Raw genomic sequence first — 26,671 nt, 5'->3', positions numbered from 1 at the left:
GAACAAACAGGCATATATATATATATATATATATATATATATATATATATATATATATATATATATATATATATATATATATATATATATATATATATAAAGAAGTTGTTGGTTAGACTACACACTAAATTCTGATTTACATCATACATTAAGATGAAATAACATAAGTTAATACAATAAGGACATCCATTCAAACTGCATCATTATGAAAGTTTCAAATATCAAATTCGTTTTATATCAAATTAAAAACAAAACAGATAACATTAAAATGTAAATCATCAGATGAATAAGTAATGTTGTAACATTACAAGAAGCAGAAAGCAAATAAACACTTTTTTACCCAGGTCACCCTGAAATATCCTGTGACACTTAAGTAACACTCACACTGTAATTATAGTGTAACTAAGGCACTTTAAAACAATCTATAAGTATTTTGGAACGTTTTATTCTTCGAATAACTAATAATAATAATACATAAATAATCTTGAACTACCTTTTTGCAATGTTGCACACCAGGCTAAACCAAAATAATTGCCAGTCAGTGCATGACTTTCCCTGTACAATTGCCATGGCAACAGAACGCGTTTCAAAAGCAGGTTAGCCAGCAGGCCAATATTCTTAATTAAATAAACCCAGCGAATAAACTCAATGTGTCCAGTAGAACTAATGTACACACCGATTGCTATCCTTGTCAAAAAAGCCGCAGTTTCAGCGGTAGGCAGGATCGCGAATTTTCATTGCTGTTTAGGAGGAAATATCAGCAGACCTTTTTTTTTTATGTTTACAAATGTTGCCAAGTGCTCTGAAAACGAATTTGGATTTGCATTTTTTTTGGATCCAAAATCCTGTGCGAGTTTTGTTGACACAGGATGAACTGTTACCAGATAGATAGACAGACAGACAGACAGACAGACAGATAGATAGACACATGTTGATCAAGATATTCGTCCTTCAAGTAATTTACAATCTGAATAAGTACGATGACATAAAAAAAACAGAAGAGTGTATTTTTGGTTTTTATTCAACTTACATTTTTGTTTCAATCTTTCAAGTAAAACAATGTGGAATTACAAGGGAACATAAGGAATGTAACAAATTAGAATAGAGACAAATCAAAATGAAATAAGACCATCACCACAATCTACTAAATACCCCCCCCCCCCCTACAACTCACTTGACTGCCGATGTTCAGCAAAAAATGAGATATTTAGATATTTCTCTCAAGAAGTTCTTTCAGGTGTTTCCTACCCATCCAGCATCGGTCCATTCATAAAAAGGACCAATACTCCAGAAATAAAAATAGCTGACAGTAGCAAATTTCACTGGAGAACTGATTTCAGTTTTGGTTGCACATAAACAGAAATTGTGTTGTTACAAATAAGGGTGGAAGAGTTTATTACACTTGAAGCACTACAGATGACCATACTTCTATACGTTAACATGGATCCTTGTATGGATCAACAGGCACTCTCATTTTATCAAACTCATGTAGATTCTGTGTTTGAGAATACAATTTAATGTGTAAAGATGATCATAATGACTAACACTTTGGGAAAGAGATAAGAAAAATAGCAAGATGTTGTCTCCCATTTCTGTACTGTTATAAAGCAAAATGACAAGCAAATTTCAAGATTCATCACAAGCTCAAGAGATACACTTACTTTAGAGCTTACATAATGCAGTGAGGTTCCAGTAAAGATGTACTGACAAGTTGATGTTCTGAAGAAAAAAATCCTTAACAACAATGCAATCTTCCAATGTCTGGGACATTTAAGATGTGCAAATGGGAAAAAGCAGGCAGCAGCAGAATTTAAAAGTAATGGACTGAAACATTATACAGGACAGGTGATCTAAGCAAATAGTAACTCCAGCGTAGTGCAGAGAAAATACAAAAAAGGGGGGAAAAATAATCACTTTTTTATTTTTTAGATCTGCCCTCTTCTTCATACCCTGGAAGATAAAGAAGATATTTTCGTAATTTATCAACTGACTTGAAACAAACAAATGGTCAAAACAGCTGACAAATATTATCCAGAAAGCAACAGTCTAAAAACTTTACAATTGTACAATCCCCACTAAATAATTTCAATATAGCATTAATGAACAACTTTATCATCAATACTGTTTGCAGCACTCATAAACTCTGTAAAAAGTGTACAATCTATGCGAGCAATCTTTTAACACGTAGTACTTCCAGTCTTTATGATTACAGTAAAGTCTCCAAAGTCTTTGTGGCAGGGTAAAATATCATCCAGGTTTTAACTCAAATTATTAGGACATATTTTTAAATAGGTGACCAAATCTTCATCACTGTCCTGCATCTATAGACCCTTTCCACATTATAAATGGCTTGACTTAAGATAGCTGAGAGGGCAAAGGCGAGGTCAGATCTAATCACAATGTGCAACATATCTTTTTTCCCGTCTAGTCTCATACAGCTAAACCATGGCCTTTAAATGAAATTGATCCACTGTCCTCCAAAACTAAACTCTGCACTCGTGCCTCGCTGAAGTTCTTGTCTAACTCTTTGTTTAAACCTAAAGCTAATTCTCTGCACCCATCACGTCTTGGAGTGCCGGTTTTGGGTGGATGAAGAACGTGTGTTGCTCGCTGGAGTACGTGCCTGAGCAGCTGCCAATGCAGCTACACTCCTGAGAACCCTGTCCGGGGTCCCTTCGCTGGATCCAGCACTCAGTTCAGGTTTGTCCTGTTTCTGGGACCTCCTCTCTTTCCTGCTCTCCCTGCCTCTGCCACCATCTCTCTTATGCCAAATACTTTTGCCTCTCTCTGTATCACTACCAGAGGATGCTGCCCTGGAACGAGAGCGGGTGGGCTCTGTACTCTGCGAGCTCAAACTGTGGGTGCGCTGGCTGCTGTTGCTGCTACTCCGACTTCTAATACTGCCTGCTCCTCTTTCACTGCTTATACTACTGCAGGCACTATGGCCTTCTGAAGACCTAGTCTCTCTATTTTCATCTTCACCTTCTTCCTTCTCAGATGTCTTTTTCTTTTCTTCTTTTTTAACCCTTTCTGTTTCCAAGGGGGGAACAAGGCTTCCCGGTCGCTGCCGAGTGGATCTAGCAGAAGAAGAGGACCGTGGTGATTCACTTGACTGATTTGGGGTTTGCCGGCCACTCGCTGCTTTACTGTTAGACATCTTGGGAGAGTCCTGTCCTGTTTTCCCCTTGGGTTTACTGCTTTTTTCAGAGGACGGTGGTTTGCTTTGTTGTGCAGCAGTCTTACTTCTGGGGCTGGGTGTGTCTGGCCCTCTTCCCCTCATTGCCAAGAGCTTGGCGGCAGCATTAAGTGCTGAGCAGCGTTTGCCCAGTACCTCAGGTTCAGGGGAGGCTAAAGTATTGGGCTGTGGGCCTGCAGATTTCCGGGTCACTCTTGAACACGTTTCACCACTAGACTCCCCTTCTGTGGTATTTGTGGTTTTACCCTTCTTGTCTGACCTCCCCTGTTGTCTTTTACTGCTCTCTTCGTTTTCAGCAATCATGCCATCTTTCTCCAACTTCTTTTGAACTGATCTTGTCAAACATTTTTTTATGCTATTAAAGCCCTCAGAGTCTGAAGATGAGGAGGAAGAGTTGGACTGGTGCTTTTTGTCAGACTCTTCTTCGTTTTTTTCTTTTTCAGACTTTATATCTTCCCGTTTCCTTTTAGCAGGCCTCCTACTCTCTCCCGCCTTTTTGGACTGTGATGATCTTGTTCCACAGGAGGATACAGAAGATGGGGAAGAGGAACGGACTGACTCCTGGCTGCTTTGCCTACTGATGCTTCGTTTTTTGGCAGAAGCTCTGGTCTCTTTATCCTCTCTTGACTCCTCTACTGATGGCTTATCAGGTCCATCAATCTTAAGGTCATCATGGGACTCGATATCTGAATTTGATGAGGCAACTCCTGCAGCACCGGGTGTCTGTTCCTTTGGCAAACTAACCAATTTCCTTCTTTTTGGCTGAGATAAGATGCCGTCTTTTTCTCCTGCATCGTCTTCAGCAACACTGTCTATTTCCACTTTCTCGGTCTCCTTAGTCACAACCTCTTCCTCATTTACAACCTCCTCCTTAGGTGAATGTTGGCCTTCATGATTATCAGCCATGGTCTCCACTGGCATGTTTTTGGACTGAGAAGAATCTGCATCTGTATAATTGGATGTGGACAAAGAATCAGTTTTTATCTGATTAGTGGTGGATGGAAATTGTGAAGACGTTGAAGACATTTTGTGAGATTCGACTGTTGAATCTGTTCCTTCTTCGATGTCTGTAGTTTGAGGTTGTGAGGGAGGAAAATAAGTTTGATCAGATTTAGGTGTGGATTGTTGGACTGTTGACACAGTCAGTGTAACAGTAGGTTCTGGTGCCTCCGATTTAAAAGAAGATGATTCTAGCTTATCCCCAGAAGTCAAAGAAGGTGAAGGAGAAGGCTGGGAGGATGACGACTGATGAGTGGGAGTAAGAGATGCAGCTGTATTGCACAAGTGTTCTACAGAGGTTTGTGGAGAGTCTTCAATTGTACTGGTTCTGTGTAAGGGCTGTGAAGGGACTTGATTCAATGTATTTGGGGACTGCAAATGATCTTTTTGCTGATTAACTGAATCTTCCTTGGTTTCTACAGCAGTTGAGACATTTGAAGGTTCTGAAGATGCTGTGATTTCACTGGTCTCAGTAAGTACAGGTGTATGGGCAAGTTCCTCTTCATGAATGGAGACAGTACAAGTGGGAGGCTCTCTGAGAGGACTTGGAGGATGTAGTGTAGGTGAAGAAGCTGTACATGTCTGAGAGATTGTTGCTGTTGAAGTGTTGTGTGGTGAAGTTTCAAATGTACTGGGGTCAGAGTCAATGCATGCAATTATGGGGTTCAGATTGGTGTGAGTTTCACTATGTGAGTCTACACCAAGTTTTGATGTAGATGATGACATATTTTGAGAGTCTCTATGCACAAAAGACAGTAAAACAGATGTAGTTTTTTGACTGGTTTCAGAATCTAGTTTAGGAGATGATACTTCAGCAGCATTTGAGGGTGAAGTGGGGTTGACTGGAGAGCTTATTGGTGAAGTATTACTGATAGCAGGCAAAGTCACAGGCATAACATTGGACCTTGACAAATTAGGCTCTTGGAAGGAAGGAGCACATGTAGAAGGAGAAGATGGGGATGAACTTGTAGTTGTGGTGGAATCTTTACGGGGACGACCCCTTTTCCGTTTTGGTGAGTGAGAGGGACTCTGCTCAGGACTTGTTTTCTGGGTTACCTGTGTCTTCTCTTCTGGCAGCTCTAGTGCCCTTGGGGGTGTTTTAGGTGGCCTGCCCCTCTTGCGCTTCGTTGCCATAGAGTCACTTGGAGCAGCACTATCCTTGTCTGAATTTGTTTCTGGTTTCTTTGGTGATAAAGTAGATCTCCGATCCACCCCTTTACCTCGTCCTACAAATTGCTCTCCTAACTGTGCAGCCATTCGAGACTCTGTCTCAAGCCTCTGGCGTACTGGTAAGTTCCGTAGGACAGGCATATCTGGTGAATGGTGTGTTGGGGAACAAGGGTGGTGCCCTCTTCCTGAAATAATCTGTAATGGAGATGAGACCTTATCCTGCTCTTGTGGTGGTGGTGGTGAAGAAGCTAAGGATGTGGGCACTGATTTGGGAGAAGAGTCTTTAAGAATTTGATTTCCTCCATCAGATGATTGAGAGGCTGGTTCTGGAACTGGCTCAGCCTGTTCAGTTTCCTCTGATGACCCCTCAGTATGTGCTCCTCCACTTCCACTCAAGCCCCTCCGTCTCCGCTTGGGCTCTTTCTCTTCCACCACTGTGACCAGACGACCTGGAAGCTTTCGAAGGACCTTGGCTGATGGAGAATCTTCTGGAAGTCCCTTGAGGATTTCCCTTTCAGCTGACTGCCGCTTTCGTGGTGAGCGAGAGTTAGGTGATGCCAGAGTAGGAGAAAGAGGGAGCTGACCATCCTGTTCAGAGTGATGTTCAGGAGAACAGATGGAGTCTGATGACGCAGAGGTTCTCCTGTCTCTCCTGCTACACTGTACACTTTCAGACAGTGGCTCTCCCCCTTGGTCTTCACTGTCCTCTCTGCATACATTAGAAGAGGAGGACTGATGGCCACTAGAGTTTTTGTCCATTGCAGGAGATGCAGCAGTTGAAGGCACAGAGCTTGATGGGGAGATGGGCTGCTGGTGGGGGGATGGCACATATCTAATTTTTGGGTCTGAACCCCACATAGTAGGGGATAAAGCTGTTGAATCTGAGAGCTGCTGGTTGGTTTGAACGGTCTGGCTTTCTGATGATTTAAGGGACATAGATTCTTTGGTTGTCCCTCCGCCTTTCTGATCACTGCTAAGCTTCTCAGGCACTTCTCTGTGTAGGGGCGGCTTTTGTGTTGACTCAAGGGATTGGCTTATACTGCCTTCAGAGGTCATCCATGCCCCCCGCCTGCCTCTCTCTGGGGATGGCTGGGTTAGGGATATATCGTCAGCAGGTGTCCCTCTGAGTCTGCCACTAACCCTTGTAGAAGGAGCACCTTTATCTTTGTGTTTGCGAGGGCGCCGGGATGGAGTAGGCTCCTCAGTACTAGGAGGTACAGAATCATCTTCATCACTGTCAGATGACTGATGCAGTTTCAAACCTTCCTCCTTTGCCTGATCCAACCCTTTCCTTGCAGCCTCAACCTGCTCCTGTAAAGTCATAAGAAACGTTGTGTGTATAAGTGCTAAAAGTTTATTCTACCAGAGAGTAATCCAAGGTTGGTTACTGGTTTAATGATAATGACCTCTGCCTGCTTCAGCTCCTCTTTGCAAATATCTTCAAGGGAAGCCTCAAGGAAATTCATAGCGTATCGCTCTATGGGAGTGAGCTGTTAAGAACAGGGACAATTGAAATGTAGTGAAAAATGGTACATTATGATTTAAAAAAAAACGTTAAAGTGGTGCATCAACTGAAAAATAACATTCTAATTAAACACTCTATAAAAAAAATGCATAACTATCATGACTACCTGTTCAACTAGGGCTGCGATTTCCTGCTCAGCCTTGGAGAGCTCCTCCTCTTCCTGGTCTCTGCTGTCACCATCATCCAGAGGGATGTTTTCATTAAACTCTGCAAGCTCAGCCACCTGCTCAGCCTTGGCTTGAGATGCAGCCACTATATCCTCTTCATCCTCAGCACGACACAGGGCCTAGTATAAAGAACACATTGAAATCAAATTTTCAGTGGTATGTAACAAATGGAACAAATTTCTTGCAAACAAATGGATATATGCAATACTCCGAATGGATATACACAAAATTACCTGTTCCAAAATAGTGGTTTGTTGTTTATTTATGGACTCATCATCATCTGACTGTGGCACACTCATTTCGGCCTCTTTCCTCTCTCCCTCTGACACATCAAACAACTCCCTGATAGTATGCTGTGGGAACGAGACAATGGGGGAAATCAATCCTTCCAAAATTAAATCCAGGCTAGGATTTCACAAAAAAAATAAATAAATAAATAAAATAAAAAGGCTTAAAATTAAGGTATACCTGCTTGAAAAAGGCAGTGGTAAAGTTTCCACCTTCAATTGCCATATCTCCCAACATCCTCTTTTGATTGGCTTTTTTCAAAATATTTTCTTCAACTGTGCGCTCACTGATTAGCCTAAAGAAATATTTTCAATATCAATGTGCTTCCATTATCTGTACACAATGTTAAGCATTTATAAAAAAAAAAAAAGTGTACTAAACGTAAAATTTTTTTCGTTTTTCCTTTACCTATAGATGTGAACATCTCTTGTCTGTCCAATTCTGTGGCAGCGGTCCTGAGCTTGGGCATCCATGGTTGGATTCCAATCACTGTCATAGAACACCACTGTATCTGCCCCAGTCAGATTAACACCTACACCTCCACTGCGGGTGGACAGGATGAAGCAGAATATGCGGCGGTCTGCATTAAAGCGCTCCATCAGAGCCTGAAAGGTAGACAATCATTTTAATAATGTCACATATTTTTATATGAAAACCACAAACACACTATTAGAGTACTGGGACTAGTATTTTACCTGTCTCTGTTCTACACGTGTACTTCCATCCAACCGCAGGTAAATGTGCCCATGGTAGTTGAGGAACTGCTCAAGTATATCCAGCATACGTGTCATCTGAGTGAAAATGAGGACTCTGTGCCCTCCTGCCTTCAATTTTCTAAGCAGGAGGTGGAGTGTCTGCAGCTTACCTGCACACAGATAAACAGCCAATTAAATGGTCTCTTCTATTTATGATTTTATATTTTTTGGTACTACACAAATGTTTATTATGTATACACATGGTAAATCTAATAAGACTGAAATCCTTAAATGCACAATAGACTGGGATCACTGTACTTACCGCAATCATACTGAATAAGCCTCAAGTCAGGGAAATGTGTCCTCATGTTACACTGGATGCGATGGAACGTTTGTGTAAGTGGGGAGAGATGGGAAGACAGAACAGAGGAGATATGGCCTTGCTGATGTCTGAGGGAGGGAGGTGGGTGGCAAGTGTGCATGGTGATAGGCTTTGCTTCCACTGGAGGAATGACAAAAGTGAACCTGTGGAATGAGGGCACGCATTTAAGTGTGACAATTATTTTCAGCTGCAATTCTTATATTCAATTCTAAATTAAAGTTTAGTGCAAGTTTGTGAGCTTTACCTCTCTATGATCTCAGAGAGAAGTTGAAGCCTCTCCTCTGAGTGGTGGATGGCTTCCTTCAGGACATGGCTCTTTTCCAGGAAGCTACTGGTATGGTGTGATTGAGCAGTGAGGCAGGAGCTATAACCCGAGTAACTCCAGTTGTTTATAACAGGACGTGGCGGAGATGGACAAGGGCCTGGGAGGAAGGTTAGAAAGTCCAGCACCTCATGGCCATACACAGGGTTAGCACTGCAGTGCAGATCGTTGATGCGCATGATTTGAGAGATCCGGTTGTCTCGCTGAGCCTTTCGGCTGTCTGCAAGCCATGACTGTCAAAATCAAAGTAACAAATATGTGAATGGGACAGATATAGACAAACAACTAATAGTTCACAAAATTTACCCTTATTAATACCAAAAATAAGGATTTAAATACTGTGCAGATATGCCTCTGATCTAAATGCACTATGATGTTGTTACTGATGCTTGCATTGAGAGGCATCTATATTTGCAGTGTTACACCCTCTGATGTGGGTTGTCAGAACACTAAACAGAGATTTAAAGTGGAAACAGTGTTATGCACCTTTTTAATTTTAAGAATTAATAATTCAATTTAAGATTTACTCTCCATTTATTACCATGTAGAAGGGGGAACGTGGTGGAGGTGGTGGTTGAACACGGGGACGCTGAGATGTTGACCCACTGCTCTGAGATGAGGATGCAGGCTTAGGAGTGCTCATGCGCAATGTAATCACATCATTACCACTGTCCTCACGTACTGATGATGAATTTGCCTTTGTTACTGAAAAATACAAAGTATTGAATGCATGATTATTCTACTTGTTTTGCTTAATATTTTGCTTGAACTTTTGTCACATAAACTCTCAAAACCACATCTGGGCTCAACTTACCTGGTGGTTCTGGGGCTGGTGGTAGTGGTCCCTGCACTACTCTCAATACAGGACGAGTAGGTGGAGTCTGGGAGGAAGCAAGACGAGGTGGAGCAGCATAAACTGGAGGTCGTTGTGGAGGCTGTGAAGCAGTGGGTGCTCTAAGAACAGGGCTTGCAGTGCCATGTGGGTGGAGGGTGACTGATTGAGGAGGCGCAGGACGAGGAGAAGGAGGCACAGCCAGAGTCGGGATTGACCCTCCTTCTTTACTTGGTGCCTGGCGTACAACAATCTTTACAATTCCGGGTCCACTTACCATAGATGTTGGGACTGGAATTATAAACAAGGAGAGTTTAGAAACTACACAAGTATTTCACCTGGAAAGAAAGTTCAGTTAGACTGGGCACCAGACTATGGATTACAGTAGCAGAGCTATCAATAAAATTTCCGGCATTATTAAATACACTACTGTCCAAATGTTGGGGTCGGTAAGATTTTTCTTATTTGTTATTCTTTTTTAAAACAAGTCTCTCAAAATGCTCAAAAAAGCTGTGTTTATTTAATGAAAAATATTACTAATCTTTAAAATAACTTCTCTATTTTAATATATATTGAAATGTAATTTCAAATGACAATTTTCAGCATTTTCAGCAGCCATTACTCCACTCTTGTCATTTTGCTTCAGAAATCATTCTAAAATACTCAATATGGTGCTCAAGAAAGATTTTTTATTATCAGTGTTTAAAACTGTTGTGCTACTTACATTTCAGCACATTACACTTTCTCAAAAAAACATAAATTCCCCAAAACATAAACAGTAATTAATATAAATCTCAAAAGAACAACATTTATTTGAAATGGAAATATTTGGTAAAATTATAAATGTATTTACAGTCACTTTACCATATTTGTGCATCCTTGCTGAATAATTTTTTTTATTTCTTTCAAAAGAAAAAAACTGACCCCAAACCTTTTAAACGGTAGTGCAATTATTTAGTCTTTTAACTCTGGTGAAATATGGACAATTACAACTTTACAAATGTTTTAACCTGCATACATTAGACTTTTAGGAACAGAATAAAACAGAAAATGAGAAAAGGAAAAATTCTGAAATGTGAACACTGCTTAATCCACTCACTTGTAAAATAAAGAACAAGTAAATAAAATAAAAAAGAAACCAAACCATCTCAAACCTCATATGCCTCCTACAACATATGACTTAAAATGTGCAGTGGTATTTGCATTTATCTATTTCATATACCTTCATTCAACAGAACCTATTAAGTTAGTAGCCAACAGACCATCCGAATAAGCGGTGACATGCAGTTAGAAAAAAAGAACCATTGCCAGAATACCCATGCACATACTCTGCTGAGTAACAGGTAGTGTGGTACCCAGGATACAGGCTGTACCCAAACAAGGATGAACTCAAGGACAGCACCAGTACCTTGAGTAGCGGTGAAAGGTACTGCTAGTCCAGAGCAGGTTGGGATTATGCTGGTTGGGTGGGGATTTGCTGAGCTGCTACCTGACTGACTAACTGTGTGAAGAACTGCAACCTGAGCTGGCTGACTAATAAGGTGGTGCTGCCCACTACTGGAAACCAGATGCATTATATTTCCTAAAAGGCACAACCACAGAAGAAAGTGTTAGGCCATAGACCACACCAAACACTCAAAGAAAGACTGAAAAGGCGTGCAGGAAAAAGCGAAACCTATCAATAGCAGGTAGTGGATTATTTACACATGCAGATTATTCATCTATTTATGTGGAAGGCAGTGGATACCTTGGATGGGTCGTGGCTGAGGAACAGGGACCTGGTGAAGAGGAGTCCCAGAGAGTGTGAGCTTGTTGCCCTGTAGCTGGAAGGTGACTGGTTTACTGCCCTGAGAGGACGACACTGGTCGGCCAGCCAGGGAGGCCAGCTGAGCGATACTCACAACTTCACCGGCTGTACATTGTGACAAATCAAGGAAAATAACTTAACTTGTTTATCGCTATGAAACAATGAAGTGTGATGAAATTAACTTACATGGCAAACGAGCCTGCATATCTGGGCTGAGAAGGACCCTCTGGGTCATAATGTTGCTTGGTGGTTGAGGGGGAGTGGACACAGTTGTGACGCTGGACAGTCCTGGGGAGCGTACAGTCACTGGCTGGGGGGCTGGCGGCCTGACTGCAGGTGCAGAAGGGATGCTGCTAGGGGCCACTGGAGCTTTTGGAGCAGCGACAGGAGTAACTGGACAAACTGGAATGAGATTAAAAAGTTTTTCTCTTTCTGCCATCACATGAGTGACACACTTGCTGATTAGGATATTAGACTCGGCCCCTTGAACTGACCTTGTGGTGCTGGCTGAGAGGGAGCTTGGGAAGGGGTGACCTCTGTAATTAGAGGCTTTGGTGTCTGAACCGTCGTGGTGCTAGAACATGCAGGGCGAGGGCTGTTTGCTGATGAACGTCCATCAGATTTAGGAAGAGGCTGAAGTATCCTGCAGAGAAACAAGCACATGCCAAAACTTTAAGACAAATTCTGAATATCTTCAACGCAAGCATATATATCATACGTCAAAAATGTGTGTTTGACTATTCTGAACAACATACCTGTTGACTTTCATGCGAACAGGCTTCGGTCTGGGAGGAGGATCAGGGGACTCCATGATCTCCTGAATAAGTTGATGTGTCACTTTCCTCTGAGGCAGGAAAACATCTGCCTGATATCTAGACACACGCTGCTCCAGGGCAATCAGGTCAAACAAGGACAAGTCACAGCGCTTTGGAAAAAAAAAAAAAAAAAAACAGGTATTTTTGTATTAACCTTCACTAAAAAAAAAAAAAAAAAAAAAAAAAAAAACGAATTAACAAACATTAGAAACTTCCTGAAAACAGAAATGTGTAAAAATTTGTCAACCAATAGATATTTGAGCATTTATATCACGTTACCATGTATGTCTCTGTAACATTAATGTGCTCAGTGGACAGGACCACTTTATTTACATGTGGGAATGATGAAAAACTAAAAAACTAAAACAAATACAGAGCACAAAGTGTCCAAAATAATGATGAAAAGGTTTATCTGTATAGTGCTTTTCGCCAAACTTACATTTTGGAAATATTGCCCACCCCTATCCCCAGACAGAAAAAAATGATATGTGAGAGTATTAATAAGGGGTGTCCTACTCCTGGATCACCACAACACACAACACAATACCACTGAATGACTGAATGAAAACGAGTAAGCAAATACTGACACTCACAGTGAATGAGTGCTCTCTAGCTGCAAGCTAGTTCATTGGTTATACACTTGTTTTTGGGATGCATTGTGGGATTGAATGAGTGCAATCGATAATGTCCACTATAGCACTATATAAGGGTATGGGGGAAATTTTGGATAGCCACTGTCTTCATGATTACTAGAAACTTTTCATGCAAGTGTGTTGGGGTAGGTTTTATCTAAACACAGTAGGACAGTGGCCCTACAGGACCAGGATTCAACACCCCGATATAGCTAAACAAGCACACAGGACAGTCAAGGTTTAGTAAATGCTGGTAGTCTTCAATCATTTACCTCAAAAGGTGAGGTCTCAAGAGCCCGCTGAACCAGTGAAGCAGTAGAATAGACGATGGCCTTTGTGATGAAGGGGGATTGTATGGGTCTTGGATCAAACAGGTTGGGGTGATTACACACTTTCCGCAGCTGCATCAGGATGTTGATCACAGACATGAAATGACCGCTGGCTAAAGTCTCTCGAGTCCTGGGAGTATATGGTACAGGGCAAAAAAAAGACAATAAGTAAAAATGTAACCTCAAGTATGAATAAATTAGTCAATCAATTATCATCCAAGGCCTGAGTTTGGAAGTTATTATCAACAAAGGAAAAATGCCTTTTCTGCTTTCTCAACCCCACCCATGTGTGTTTGCCCTGGTTACTTACGAGGCCTGGGCCATGAAGTCATCATAGAGAAAACGCTGTCTTTTGGAGAGTCGACAGCGCACAACATGCTCATACTTTTTTGGCATTTGTTTCTCCACATCTGCTTTGATTCTTCGAAGCAAAAATGGTCTTAGCACCTAGAGAGAGAGATGCAGGAATCTTATGTAAAGCCAAATGCCTAAATGTTTCCTCATAATATTACATATAAAGACAGGCAAAAAATCATAAGAGAAAAATGGGAACTATGTTTGTGTGCTTCCATAAATACAAAAAATTGCATAAAAAGACCTACATGATTCATAAACTGGTACTACCTTGTGAAGCCGTTTGACCAAGCCCTCGTTGTACTCCTGGCTCCCTTCAATCATCCCAGTGAGAGGGTTTGAGAACCACTCCTTGAACTCACGATGGGACTGAAAAACGTGCGGCATGAGAAAGTGCATAAGAGACCACAGCTCCATTAGACTGTTTTGGAGAGGGGTACCAGTGAGCAACAGTCGCCTCTGGCTGCATGGAAGACAGAGAATTGAATGAAATAATAAAATAAATTCATTACATCCTAATCATTAAATGGGTTTTTCCACATTAATCAAAGAAACAAGTCAGAAAGGGACCCATAAATGACCAAGACCTTCACAGAAATGAAAGTATTCAAGTACCTGTTGAAATTGAGCAGGCTCTGCCAGCGCTGGGACTTAAAGTTCTTGATGTTCTGGGCTTCATCCAAAATGAGGTACCTCCAAGACTTGCGTCTAAAAGCCTGATGATCTTGCAGTACTAGCTTATACGAGGTGATGCAGACATGGAAAGCATTGGGTTTGGTCCAGCCTTACAAAAAAAAAAAGGAGAGAAAAACAATTATAAAATCACGAGGATTCAAAGGCTAAAATACCCAATAATTGTTTAAAATGTTTTTTAAATGTGTATTTAAAATATCTTAATTTGTAATTAGAACTATTTTTGCATTCATTACTTGTCTCTTGAGTTTGCGCTCCTTCTGGCTACCATAGTAGGTGAGGATTTTGAATCCTGGGCACCAACGTTTCAACTCCATCTCCCAGTTGAGCATTACACTGGTGGGCACAATGATCAGATGTGGACCCCAGTTACCTATAAAAGGAAAAAACGAGAAAATGTTTGTTGATCTGCACTATATCCACTATATTTTCAACACACATCATAGGGAAAGGAATACTTATGTGGACTTATTACCCTTTACACATGCTAGATGAGCTAACAAAGCAATGGTCTGGATGGTTTTGCCAAGCCCCATTTCATCTGCAAGTATGCCATTGAGTTTCTTCTCATTCATGGTGACCAACCAGTCCAGTCCAATGTGCTGGTACTCACGCAATGTACCATGAAGCAGGAATGGAATTGGTGTTTTGACTTGTGTTAAAAAGAAACCACAATTAAGTGCAATTAAGAATAAACAGAAACTAAGTGTTCTTCAGACAGTTTTTCTGAAGGTTTGTGTAGCTACCTTTGTTGTTGCCAGTGTATATCCCTTAGGTTGAAGGCTCTCAGCAGTAGCAGCAATGTGGCTGATTTCTTTCTTAGGTCTGGGAGATGTTGGTACAGTAGGACTATGGTCTCCCTCTCTCAGCAGAACTTCCATTCCCTCTCCTCTATCATTGTCATCCTCCTCATTACTCTCCTGTACATCCTCATCCTCCTCTTTTTCGTCACTGTCTACAGCCACTTGAGAATCTAAATATCGAGTAACTCACAGTAAGAAAGGTTGATAATGTGTGGTATTTGGTCACTTCATACAACAACTCATATGTTCAGTGGCTCTATCATCATAAACTTCAGCTCACCTGAGGAGGAGCCACTATCATCAGCACTGTCCTCTCCCTCCGTCTCTTCCTCCGCCTCCTCCTCAGTTCCCTCTGATTCTTCTGAGGAGTCCGGTGAGGAGGAGGCTGATGGCTCCTCAAAATCAGAGGCATATGCTCCTCTGTACTTTTCTAAGAGTTCTTCCATGCTCATTTCCCCTGTGAAACAAAGAAACCTCAATTGACAATATGACCATAAGAAATGACTGCTTAAATTAAACACTCTTCATTATACAGTTCAAACGTTTGGGGTCTTGTTTTTTTTAAGAAATTAACAATTATATTCAATTGATAAAATGACAGTAAAGACATTTATAATGATTCAAAAGATTCTAAAATTTTTATTCATCAATAATAAATCTTATAGACCCCAAACATCTGAACAGTAATGGTTTATATATTTTTTAAAAACATTACTACGCCTGAAAATAATTTCAATATATCATTTACCCTCTCTAGCAAGGTCATCAAGTTCCTCTGCATGGTCTCCACCTCCTTCAATAACTTCCTGGGCCGCAATTGTGTCTTCTTCATCTTCCGCTGAAGAGAATAATGAAGTAACATACTGTAAGTTGTATATTTCCATTCAAGTCAATAGGATATCCAAGTTATGTGTCTATCTAAATAAAACTCTACTAACCATCTTCTTCATTGGCACTAAATTCTTTGTCTTCCTCTTCAACCGTAGAAGATGTAGTATCTGAGGCTTCTTCTTCTGATTCTACATTCTGTGCAATAAAAATTAAGTCATATTTAAATATGTTAGACTGCCAGACTGTAACAAGCTGATGTGAACAGTGATGGACCACATTAATGGGAGAGTCCAGACAGTAACATAATGGCTATGTAAAACCAGCTGTTTTGGAGTTGATCCTGTGGGAGACTGCTGTACCTGGGGGAGAGTTAAAGTACTGAGAAGCTGGTCCAGAGGCAGAATACCCTCCTCCCTTAGTAACTCTATCTCTCGTCTCTGTGTCTCTGCATCATTCCCCTCTTGTTGCTCCTCTACTTCTATGGTCTCTTCATCATCCTCCTCCTCACAAGGTGGCTCAAAGTCTCTATCTGCAGCAGAAAAGGGACAATTTAGATGTCTAAACTAAGTGAATACAAGGTGAAAACAGTAACTTCCTGAATCATGGGGTCAAAAATATATCAAAACCTATTACCACAGAAACACTCACGAGAGTAGATTTTCAATACACCAATTTTATTACAGCACAATCTACATGTATACAAAACGGCCCCATGGTATTTGGACACTTAAGTCATGCTTTAAAAAAAAAAAAACAACTATGAATACCATTTATTTAGATAACAACATAAAACCAAAAATAACACAAGTGTAATATAATAAGAAATAACATGTTTGCTAGGTTTTTTTAAAATTAGGAATGCATTTGGATTCCATCTGGTCCTTGTGGTGAACTAAATTCATATGCTAAACAAATTTAATCTAGCATAATTAATTAGCAGAACCTACTTGGTTTGATATTTTGTTACAATTATATACTTCCAAGATTCTTGATTTGAAATAGGGTTGCACGATTACTGCGATTTTTCTGGTTAAAATTGCAATTTGTTTTTTAAACGAATTAACAATAAAATAACAATATAATTAGATAAAATTAATGATAAGATAATATTATTAATGTTATTTTACTTCAAATTTCTTAAGAGAGAAGTATTATTTTTCCTATATATGGCCAAAATAGGACTGAGTGTGCATTACTGAGTGCTAAACTCATGTTATGTTTGTTTCATTCATACTGGACGGAGGAAACTCCAAATATGAATCACAGTAATAAAGTAATAGAACTCATGATGCTCCAGGAAATCCCTAATGTGGACAAATAAACCTACGACAATATATGGTTTATCGGTGTTCTTCACGTCATCTCGGGTATTTTCAGAATAATAAAGTTAATTTATAATGCAATGCTAATCGACATAGCCTTTTTTTGCAGTATAGAATACATTTTGTGCCTCATTTTATAAGAAGAACCCACATCAGATCAGAAAATGAAGTTATTTCAAAACACTCGACTGATGTTGTGGAGTAAAATCATGTCATAATGTTCTCAACAACAGGTTTATAAACACTCTTCATTAAGTTTAAGAGGATGTTTGGAGTGTGTTGCTTAATCAGATGCACATTATAAGCAACTCAAACTCAGCGCTTGCAGAGATGAGCAGCATTTACTTTTGACACTGTGCATATATTTATTTAATCAAAAATCACAGCCTTCAAAAAACAAATCAAGCCAAATCGCGATTTCAGTTAGATTTCGATTAATCGTTCAGCCCTAATTTGAAACAATAAAAAGTAAAGTCAGTCCTCACCATCTTCATCAACAACATTTAGCTGTGATTGTTTGGAGACAGCTGCAGTGTCTGAACTGTGTACAGGAGCAGCTTGCAGGGACTGACTTAACATGTCCGAGTAACGCTCTGTCTGACCCACGATGAAATCCAGCTGGAGATCTAGAGCCTTCTTCCGCTTCTCTTCCAGTCTGGACTGTTGTTTATACTGGACCACCTAAGTACAGCAATGGGCGGGAAAGAGTTTAAAATACAAATCACTGACAGTTTTTAGTACAATAAAGATTTCATTCAAAAAATAAATATATAAATAAAATTCACCTTCTCCACGCTGTTCCAGAAGGCACGGACCTCCTTGGCAATAGAAGAAGCAACTCTTCTCAGTTTGGCCTGCTCCTCTCGTTTGGCTCTCTCTTCCTTCTGTCTCAGCTCCTCATGGTGGCGCATCACCATCCGTACTACCTAAAAAATTAGTTCAGATTGGTGAGATGCTCTATTAACACAACATTAAAAAAAAAAGCAAATAGCATGTTTCAAAAAGGACAGACGGAACGTAACACTTCTTACCTTTCGGGCCACTCCCCTTTTCCATCGCCTCTCTTGTGCAAAATCTGCAGAGAGCCACTGCATTTCCTCACAGAGGTAATCCCAATGCACTTTAGGCCGTACTGGTTCGGTTATACGAGTCAGACGTTTTAGGGACCAGAAACCTTCACGTTTTAGTGCAAGGGTACGATGTTCTATTTCTGCTTCCTGTTAAAAGTAAAAAATAAATGAATTTAAAAAAACAAAATAAATAACATATAATAATAAATATCTACTTATAACCACAAAAACACTGCATTTCTGAAAGTATGTGTCCTTCTCTTACATGTTTTGCCAGTTCTGCCATATCTGTATGCTTTGGCGTGGATTTCGGGGTGGTTGTTTGCTCTGACTGAGAACAGCCACCATAACCCTGGGAGGAAGTGGAGGGCATGTTTCTGCCATGAAAGTTGCGTACTGGTGAGGCCCTGCCTGTGTGAGAACGCATCCAGTCACCAGATGAGGGAGATGGAGATGGACATAGAACTGGGGAGGTGGAAGGGGTAGAGACTGCTGTAACCTTGCCTGCAATCCACTGGCAAACTGGGAAAGACAAATAAAACAGTGAATCTGACTGCGTAACTGCACAATATTATTCGGCATGGAGTACAAAAAGAGATAGAGTGCCCAAGAAGAGATAAAAGAGCTTCATAAAAACAGCTTGGTGAGCAAACATCTTCTAACCTCTCTCCTAATTTCTAAATAATACATGCTACTCTGAATGATTAAAAAGTTTCATACACTCAGCTCTGTTTTCCTCTAAGTTCATACTTGTAAAGAAACACAGGAAAAACAGGAATTTTTCAAGCTAGTTGAAGCAGTGATAGACCGATATATATTCCAGGTCAATAAAATGGTAATTTTGAGATTTTTGGCATATACCAAAAACCATGCCAACATGACTTACTGAGCACAAGTTTAACTTTCCCCTTTTTGTGAATTTAAATATTGGGTAAAATAAGTGTTCACGTCAATGTCCACATATTTGTTACAAATGCATTTTCTTAGCCTACATAACAGGGCCCGTACTTATCAAGCCTCTGAGAATTACTCTCAAGAACACTCCTAAGAATTGATTTAAGTGTAAAAAGATTCTTGGCTCAAAGCTGTGCTTAAAATTTAGTTATCAAGCATCTCAGTCATAATTTAAGTGTAGGACTAAACCTTAAGTGTCAGTCTTAGAGCTGATTCACGACACTTTGCTGTGCCACAAATGGGATTTTGGATGACGAAACATGCATGGACCAAACACTGAAGATATTTCATTATTTAAGAATATTCTCAGATAAATTCACATTGAATGGTTAATTTCCTAAAAGGAAAAACACATTTAACAAAGAATTTTCAAGAGAATACATTTCAGTAAGAAAATGAATCATATAATTTAGGGTTGTGCCGGTAGACGATAGTATCGTGTATCGACGATGGTCAGAGATATCACCGGTAGCTGACTTCTTTGACGACAGCAAGATGATGATTATTATTATTATTTTATTATTATTATTATTATTATTATCATCTGTCAAAAATATAGGCTTCAGAGACTTGCCACGGCGCAGATGGTGAGTAGCCATGATTAGTGGTCAACCGATATTGTTTTTTTTTGACAGCCGATGCCGATACCTTGGAAAGCATGGGGGCCGATACAAAGCCGATATAATTTTTATATATTTTTTATTCATATTTAAGAAATTTGAAATCATTTGACAATGGATTTAAAAATAAATGTGTAAAATAAACAATTATACTTTACATGACAAAGTATTTTTCACAAATAAATAAATATTTAATAAAAATACAATTAAAAAGGAAGTAAACACTGTAACCAACAAGGCACTTAGTATTCTGTGAAGTTTGTGCGCATTGGGAATCATATTTTTCAAATAAAGCCAGGGTAACACTCATTTTACATATAGAACAGACAGAAAATTACATGAATATGACAGCTGGCAAATGCATAAAGCACAGCATAATTTGAAATCACGAGTTTAAAATTTAAAGCATTCAATTCACACGGACCGAACGTCACACAAAGAACACGCGATCATGTTGGATAAAAATGCACACTTCACAAGATCTCACAGCTGGATTCGACTAAGTTATCAAAGGCGCGAGTGCAGTACAGTCGTAGGAAACATGTATTCGGCAGTTAAAGACATGACGCGGCGCACGTGTCTGTGGAGTGTGCGTCATTAGAAAAAATGTGCTCAGTAATTAAAGAGGCAGGGTGACGTTTCTGTTATTTGGTTTGTGATATCCTTCACGGGAAATGCCGAATCGTCAGAACACCAGCGCAAGGCTGCTCACAGCGCTTGGTCACGTGTTGCACCAGAACCGTTTTTGGAACCGAAACTTAGAAATTGCTCACGGTTCCGGTTCTTTTCAAAAAACAGAACCGGTTCTGAATAAGAACCGGTTCTCGGTTCCCAACCCTACTGATACGGTGTAGGTAGCTTCACTGATTATAACAGGAGTGTTTTTAAAGAGCATATAACACTCGCGCTAGACTGAAGTCAGTTATGATGTTCTTTAATAATGTAAATATTTAAGCGTTTTCTGTTTGAATTACTGAGGAAATGTAACTGTTTGATTAACTGCTCGTTGTCAAACATTTCAAGAACTTTCTTCCTCTACTGAAAGATTTGCGCACGTCTCTGTCACAGTGCCATCACAAGCCCCTACTGGCAACTCCTAACCACTTGAGAGACCTCTCGAGCCGTTTTAAATAACTGGGAGAGTAAGAGTGATTCTTAGCTTTAAGAAATTGGATAACTTGCTTTTACACTCAAGTTTCAAAGTAGGAGTAAATGTAATGAATTATCAGCGCTTAAGATTAAAATGGCACTTTGAGAAGCTTGATAAACACGGGCCCAGAATTTTTATTAGGTATCCCACTTCCTAGATAACAATATTTTCCATTACAAAAACCCATATCGGTCAACCACTAGTTGGAAGAAGCAGAATCACTGCATCAGCTTGCAATGATCAGATCTGAAGGATGCCTGACACCTCTTACCTTCAATAACAAGCCTTGTCTGTCTGTCCTGCTCTGCCCACGCTGGAAAACACACATGGCTCAATATACAGCCAAGAAGTGCACTGGCATCAGATCGTGGCTTTAAAACGGTTATGGATAGAGTACACAGGCTCAAAAACATCTGAATTATAAATACACTTTTGCTGACTACCTCTGATGCTTTCATCGTGACTAAACGTACATCAAATACAACAAATTAAATCACTGCTTCATCATGGTTAAAGTCATAATAGGTCAGTTAATAGTTTAGTTGCTTTTACCTTGTTCACTGCTGGACTGGGCGTAGCATTGCTATCCTCATTCTGGACCTCCATAGAGCTGTCAACCTCTCCATCGCTGCTCTCTTCTATAGAAGCGTCAAGTGGCTCCAGGATGGTGTTCTGAGCATCTTGCGTTGTTGACAAAAGTTCATCCGGTAACTGTTGCTGCTCCAACTCCAGTTCCCCCCCCAAAGACATTGAATCCTGGCATGGTGTACCAGCCAAAGACCGAAGTTTACACCGATTCCCCTCTGAGACAACACTGGATACAGTACCCCACACATCTCTAGCAGGAGGAGGATGGTGGCTTTCTGAGTTATGGAGTTGTACTGAAGTTGATAAAGAAGTGTTAGCAGAGGATTCGTTTTGAAGCAACTTGCCAGAACTATTTAATTTATTTAAGTTTTCTTTCTCTGAGCTGTTCTCTGAAAGTACATTAGAAGTGGAAACAGTCCGAGAGGACTGAGAGAGAGTGTTTGAGACAGGGCGATCAGCAGGCAAGATAGCATCCTCCTTTATGGTGGATGATGCAGCTGTATCAGTTTTAGCAAGGCACTCTGCAGCTTTACTTAATCCATCACTGGGTGATCCAACCGGGACAGGTGAGTCCTGCGTGGCTGAGATCCTAGCAGACAGGGAAGAAGGTTGTTTAAGGGCAGGGCTGTCAGCCTTCTTTAAGATCAGTAGCTTTGGATCAATCGTGCCACAAGACAATGAAATTAATGACACACCTGGTGTGTTTTTCACCACAACAGATTCTTGCTGTTCTCGCACAGAGTCAAGTGTGACGTCCATCACCGTGCATGTTAACCCTGTCAACGTGTTTGCAAGATCTGTCCGACTGGAATCATCATTTTGCTTGACAATTATAGATTCTTCTTTTTGTGTAGAGGCCATGGTAAGTAACTCTTCTGTGGGTTTGAGTGCATCAGGACGAGATGAGGTCTGATTCCCTAGATTACTCTGGGCTTGTGAGTCTTGCGTCAATGTTTCCATTGGTTTCTCCTCTTCTTTGTCAGTTAACAGCAGCTTAACATCACTGTGAAGGGCAGCTGATGTAAAGCAGGGCACAGTGCATTCATATACAGCAACAGTTGACTGGGATTCAGGGCACTGCACCAGAGATGCCTCGCTGACCTCCATCTCTGCATGCTCAGACTGCCCATCTATCTCGCTTACAACCAGCCAGGTATCCTCCATATGTGGCTGCATTAGAATACCTACATTGATCAAATCTTTCACCTCAACAGCATTGAGAGGCTCTGCACTCACTTCCTGCCTCTCTTCCACATTCACGATATCTGCAGTATCATTCAGGCATATCTGAATCTGTGAGGGTTTATGATCAGCTGGAATGGACTCTTGTACATGCTGGACCATACAGTCAGGCAGATCTGATTCTAGCCCCTCTAAAGCCACACAGTTCTCTGTGTGTGTGAGCAGCACGCTCCCATCCTGTTGGTGATTTGAGGACATGGATATTTCTATTCGACTGGCACTGTCATTCTGCTTCAGAATCACATCAGAAGAGGCGCAAACCATGACTTGTGACCTTTCTTTCACAATGGGGACCTGTACATTGTCAGTGCATGTCCCATGCCCAGACAGCTTTGGTTCATCAACAGAAATGTTGCAAAATACTTTTTTAGCAGCCACATTTAAACACAGATCTCCATCTACAGGGACTTTCTCATTTCCTCGCCCCTCCCTTGCACTAGTCTCTTTACCCAAGTGAAACACTTTGGGAGTTCCACTTAAACTTACATACTGAGAGCTTAGCTCTTGCACACACTGTGTATTCTCAGGTGTGGTGGGCATGTCAGGTGTTTTTGTCCTTTGTGAAGCCTTTTGTGATTTACTACAGACCTCCGGTGAATAACAGCTGCCCTTATCCGGATCATTTGGCATGCTATTTCCACTATTGGGGGTTATGTGCTCCCCTCCTTGTTTTGATGATGAATGTCCTGAGCAAAGGGAATTTCTACTATTACCTTGTTTTGTTCCCAAGATTGGTTTAATTGGACTAACTGCTCCTTCTTTGTCTGTTTTAGCCAGATCTCGTGTGACAACTTCCATAGCTGCCTTAGAGTCAAGTTTACAATCCTGTTTCGCTGAATTTGTCGTACTTTGCTTCTGTGGGATGCCAAACGCAGATGATGCAGAAGTCTGATTTGTCTGAAAAATGGTAGTTGTTTGGGACTGCTCCATGTCTCTGTCTGCTGTATTAACTGCACTTGAGACCGCTGGGAGGACTTCTGTTGTTGGGACACAGGGGCTTTCTTTAGGTGTGTGCTTTCCAGACATGTTCTTGTAGTCCAATTTGATTGTCTCTGGAGGCAAGGGTCCCTTTTCTGTCTCAACAGGGGCAGAGACAACCCCTGCATCTCCAGGGTGTTGGCTCCAATCTTGGCAGTGGCCTGTGCCAGATCCTTCCGCCATATCAGTCTCCCTGTACGCAAGACTTGTTTGCTCTCTTTTACACCCGTAAAGCAAATCCTGTTTCTGTGTAATGCTATCTGTCCCGCTCTCAAAAAGTCTGTCTGAGGGAGTGTGACCCTCCAATGTGTCTGTAAGATTTTGTGTGTCTTCAGCAGTAGCTGACACCAGTCCTCTTTGGGCAACTGATATCTCCGCTGATTCCTCGGTGCCGCGGTTTCTTTGAACGTAAGTGATGGTCTGTTCTTTACATGCAGCCTTTGAGTCTCCTTTCTGCTGCGATCCAGTGGCGACATCAACCGATGATGGTGGTAGAGTGGCAGCTGTGACTGGCTGCAGGGCATGCTGGGGTGGCCCAGCCACATTCTGTGAAGCCACGAAGGTGCCACCCAGCACAGCCACTGCCGGACAGGTGCGCTGCTGCACCGCCTCGTCCCCAGACTGTCCTGCTTTAGAACCAGCACTGCTACTCTCTAAACCTGAAAGAACAGAAGCGAGATGTGGCATGACTAACCCTTCACAGAATGCACAAATACATGACGCACAGGTTTACATGAACGTATAAGCAATACAATTTTTCAGGAAAGTATTTAAACATCAAAGCGGATACAACAGCACTCTCACTAGCACTAGTAATGTAACAGACATTACTATTCCACAGAAATTGTTGAACTGTAAACCAGCCATGGATTAAAATCGGGTCAACATATAACTTAAATGGAATGAATTAAATAAATACCTGTATGAGATGAAGCACCAGTCTCTTCCGTGATTTCCACTTCCAGGATGCTGAGATCAAGGGTACCGCTGCATCTGAGGGTCTAAAGATAAACAATTGGAGTAAATTTCATGCATCTATTTGTAAAATCAAACCTAAAATCCTAAAGAAACAGCAAGAGCATGATCCGACATATGAGGGGGAAAAAGTACTTTCTTAGAATGCAAGGTACAGACGAATAAGCTTGATTTCCTCAAAACTCATCCGCTCTACGTAGTCGGTGGTTAAAATGCAAGAGCAGCCAAAATTCAGAGCAAACACAAGTAAAAAGAGCATTTTTCATTAACTTAATCTACAAAGTTACGGAAAAAACTTTCGTTTAGCAATATAGTAAATTCATTAGAATGTAGAGCTACTATTAAATCTTCCAAACAGCCGGTTTTTATACTAAAGAAAATATCGTCGTGTTTTACTGTAATATTAACTGCACACAACTTTTAAAACACACACATTGTTACTTAAATGTTAAAAATAAAAATTCTGTGCAGCAGGACAAACAGTCTCACTCTCATTCAGTAATTTATAGTTCCAATAGTGCGGGTGCTTCACGTTCGGCTAGCCTTTAGCTATGAGCTACCGCTGATTCGGACATTATTCTCCTACGACTGCTTAGAAACGTAAAAAGATAGGATGGCGGTTAACGTTTAATACCGAATACGGATAACAAATGGAGCCGGTAGTTCTGTCTGCATGAGGCGGGCGAACACACATGGGCCTTTAGCAGGCTAGGCAAAGCTACTAGCTCACAGACGTTACAATGGAGCCGACACGATAACGTTTCGTTTTTGTTGTTGGCGTTTAAATGACAGGGAGCTACAGCCCTAAACAGTTTTGTTTAATAGTACGTGATAGAGAGACTGCTATTATATCATTTTCTGACTCGGACAAACACACTGAGATATACATAAATAACGTTACACACACCGTCTCAAGCTCTCGGGCGCGCGCTGAACACACCGCTCGGGTGAAGAGTGCGCGTGCACACCTCGGCTTCCATAAGAAGTTGTGCAGTGATCAAGAACAAACTACTATTCATGATAATCCACATCGAGGGGTTTTAAAGACTTGTCACTAAACATGAACGTATTACTGGTCATTTTCTTTTACACCCTTTACAGAAGCGACCTCTTGACGTCACCGCGCGGGGTCAACTAGCGATGCCGATTCAGATTCTGCTGAGTCGGATCTTTTCACATTGAAAGTCTACGAAACAAGTCTATTAAATTAAAATAAATAAACGTATTAATGTAAGGTAATAAAAAGGGTAACAAACAGCAATATGTGCTTACATACAACTTTATTAGATAAGTGTTTCAGCATGTAATATGCCACGCCGACATGGGACCACTGGATGACAAAGAATCACTGAATCGGTTCCAAAACCGGCTTTTTGGTCCGAAAGAACCGATATACAAAAATGAGTTGGACTTTCCATCACTAGAGTCAACAATTCTACAGGCTGTTGTGCTGCACTATATTCTAGATTCGCGAATCTTCGTGATTTTAGTAATACATTTGTCAATTTTGAATGTTATTTGAAAACCACTCACATTAAACACACCGGAGGCTAAAGTAACGAACACAAAAAATATAACTTGGTTGTTTGTTTCACTTGCAGTGCCAGACGACAGTTTCGTTTTCAGCTCGCTCCCTCAAAAGTGTGCAGTCCCGAGTAATCAGAACCCCTCAGATTTGCTAAGGTTTCGGATACAGTGTTGCACTAAAAGTAGATAACAAGCATGTAATGCGCTGTTGAAGGCCGTACTGTACATGACCTTACAAAACCGATAAATACTTTCAGCACCCGATCGCTTGAAAGTCATCTTGTCCCACCATGTCACCATCCCTCCCCCCGTGACCCCCGTGACCCCCGTGACCTCCTCCCCCTCCCATCACTTCCTCCCCAGCACCCCCCTCCTCTCACCACCGCCATCTTAAGTTCCCACCTA

At 40.9% G+C, this 26,671-nt stretch overlaps 1 protein-coding gene across 7 annotated transcripts; it reads right to left on the bottom strand.

Moving 5' to 3' along the window:
- Positions 1-1,003: 1,003 nt before the first annotated feature.
- On the bottom strand, positions 1,004-26,363 carry LOC109052214 (helicase SRCAP-like). 7 transcript variants are annotated; one of them, XM_042767750.1, is made up of 36 exons: positions 25,374-25,619; positions 24,684-24,765; positions 21,509-24,423; positions 21,228-21,269; positions 18,498-18,755; positions 18,194-18,379; positions 17,948-18,088; positions 17,648-17,843; positions 16,200-16,369; positions 15,948-16,035; positions 15,758-15,847; positions 15,290-15,466; positions 14,953-15,179; positions 14,682-14,859; positions 14,443-14,579; positions 14,129-14,298; positions 13,784-13,976; positions 13,470-13,606; positions 13,103-13,289; positions 12,139-12,308; positions 11,878-12,026; positions 11,570-11,785; positions 11,324-11,488; positions 10,985-11,158; positions 9,559-9,867; positions 9,286-9,449; positions 8,667-8,977; positions 8,363-8,565; positions 8,041-8,210; positions 7,754-7,950; positions 7,526-7,640; positions 7,291-7,410; positions 6,997-7,176; positions 6,772-6,855; positions 2,983-6,676; positions 1,004-1,950 (listed from the first exon to the last, which is right to left on the bottom strand). In XM_042767750.1, exons 1-36 carry the CDS (start codon positions 25,431-25,433, stop codon positions 1,919-1,921), a joined length of 12,087 nt encoding a protein of 4,028 aa, XP_042623684.1. In that variant the 5' UTR covers positions 25,434-25,619; the 3' UTR covers positions 1,004-1,918. The 7 variants fall into 7 exon arrangements, with proteins under 7 accessions (XP_042623684.1, XP_042623685.1, XP_042623686.1 ...); XM_042767751.1 differs by lacking the exon at positions 25,374-25,619 and adding an exon at positions 26,273-26,363 and having other exon boundaries at positions 1,004-6,676; XM_042767752.1 differs by lacking the exon at positions 25,374-25,619 and adding an exon at positions 25,647-25,716 and having other exon boundaries at positions 1,004-6,676.
- Positions 26,364-26,671: the final 308 nt, after the last annotated feature.

Source organism: Cyprinus carpio, chromosome A12 (genome assembly GCF_018340385.1).
Source record: "Cyprinus carpio isolate SPL01 chromosome A12, ASM1834038v1, whole genome shotgun sequence".
NCBI lineage: Eukaryota > Metazoa > Chordata > Actinopteri > Cypriniformes > Cyprinidae > Cyprinus > Cyprinus carpio.
The sequence above is the reverse complement of the archived record's forward strand: the minus strand, read 5'-3'. Positions and strand labels throughout refer to the sequence as shown.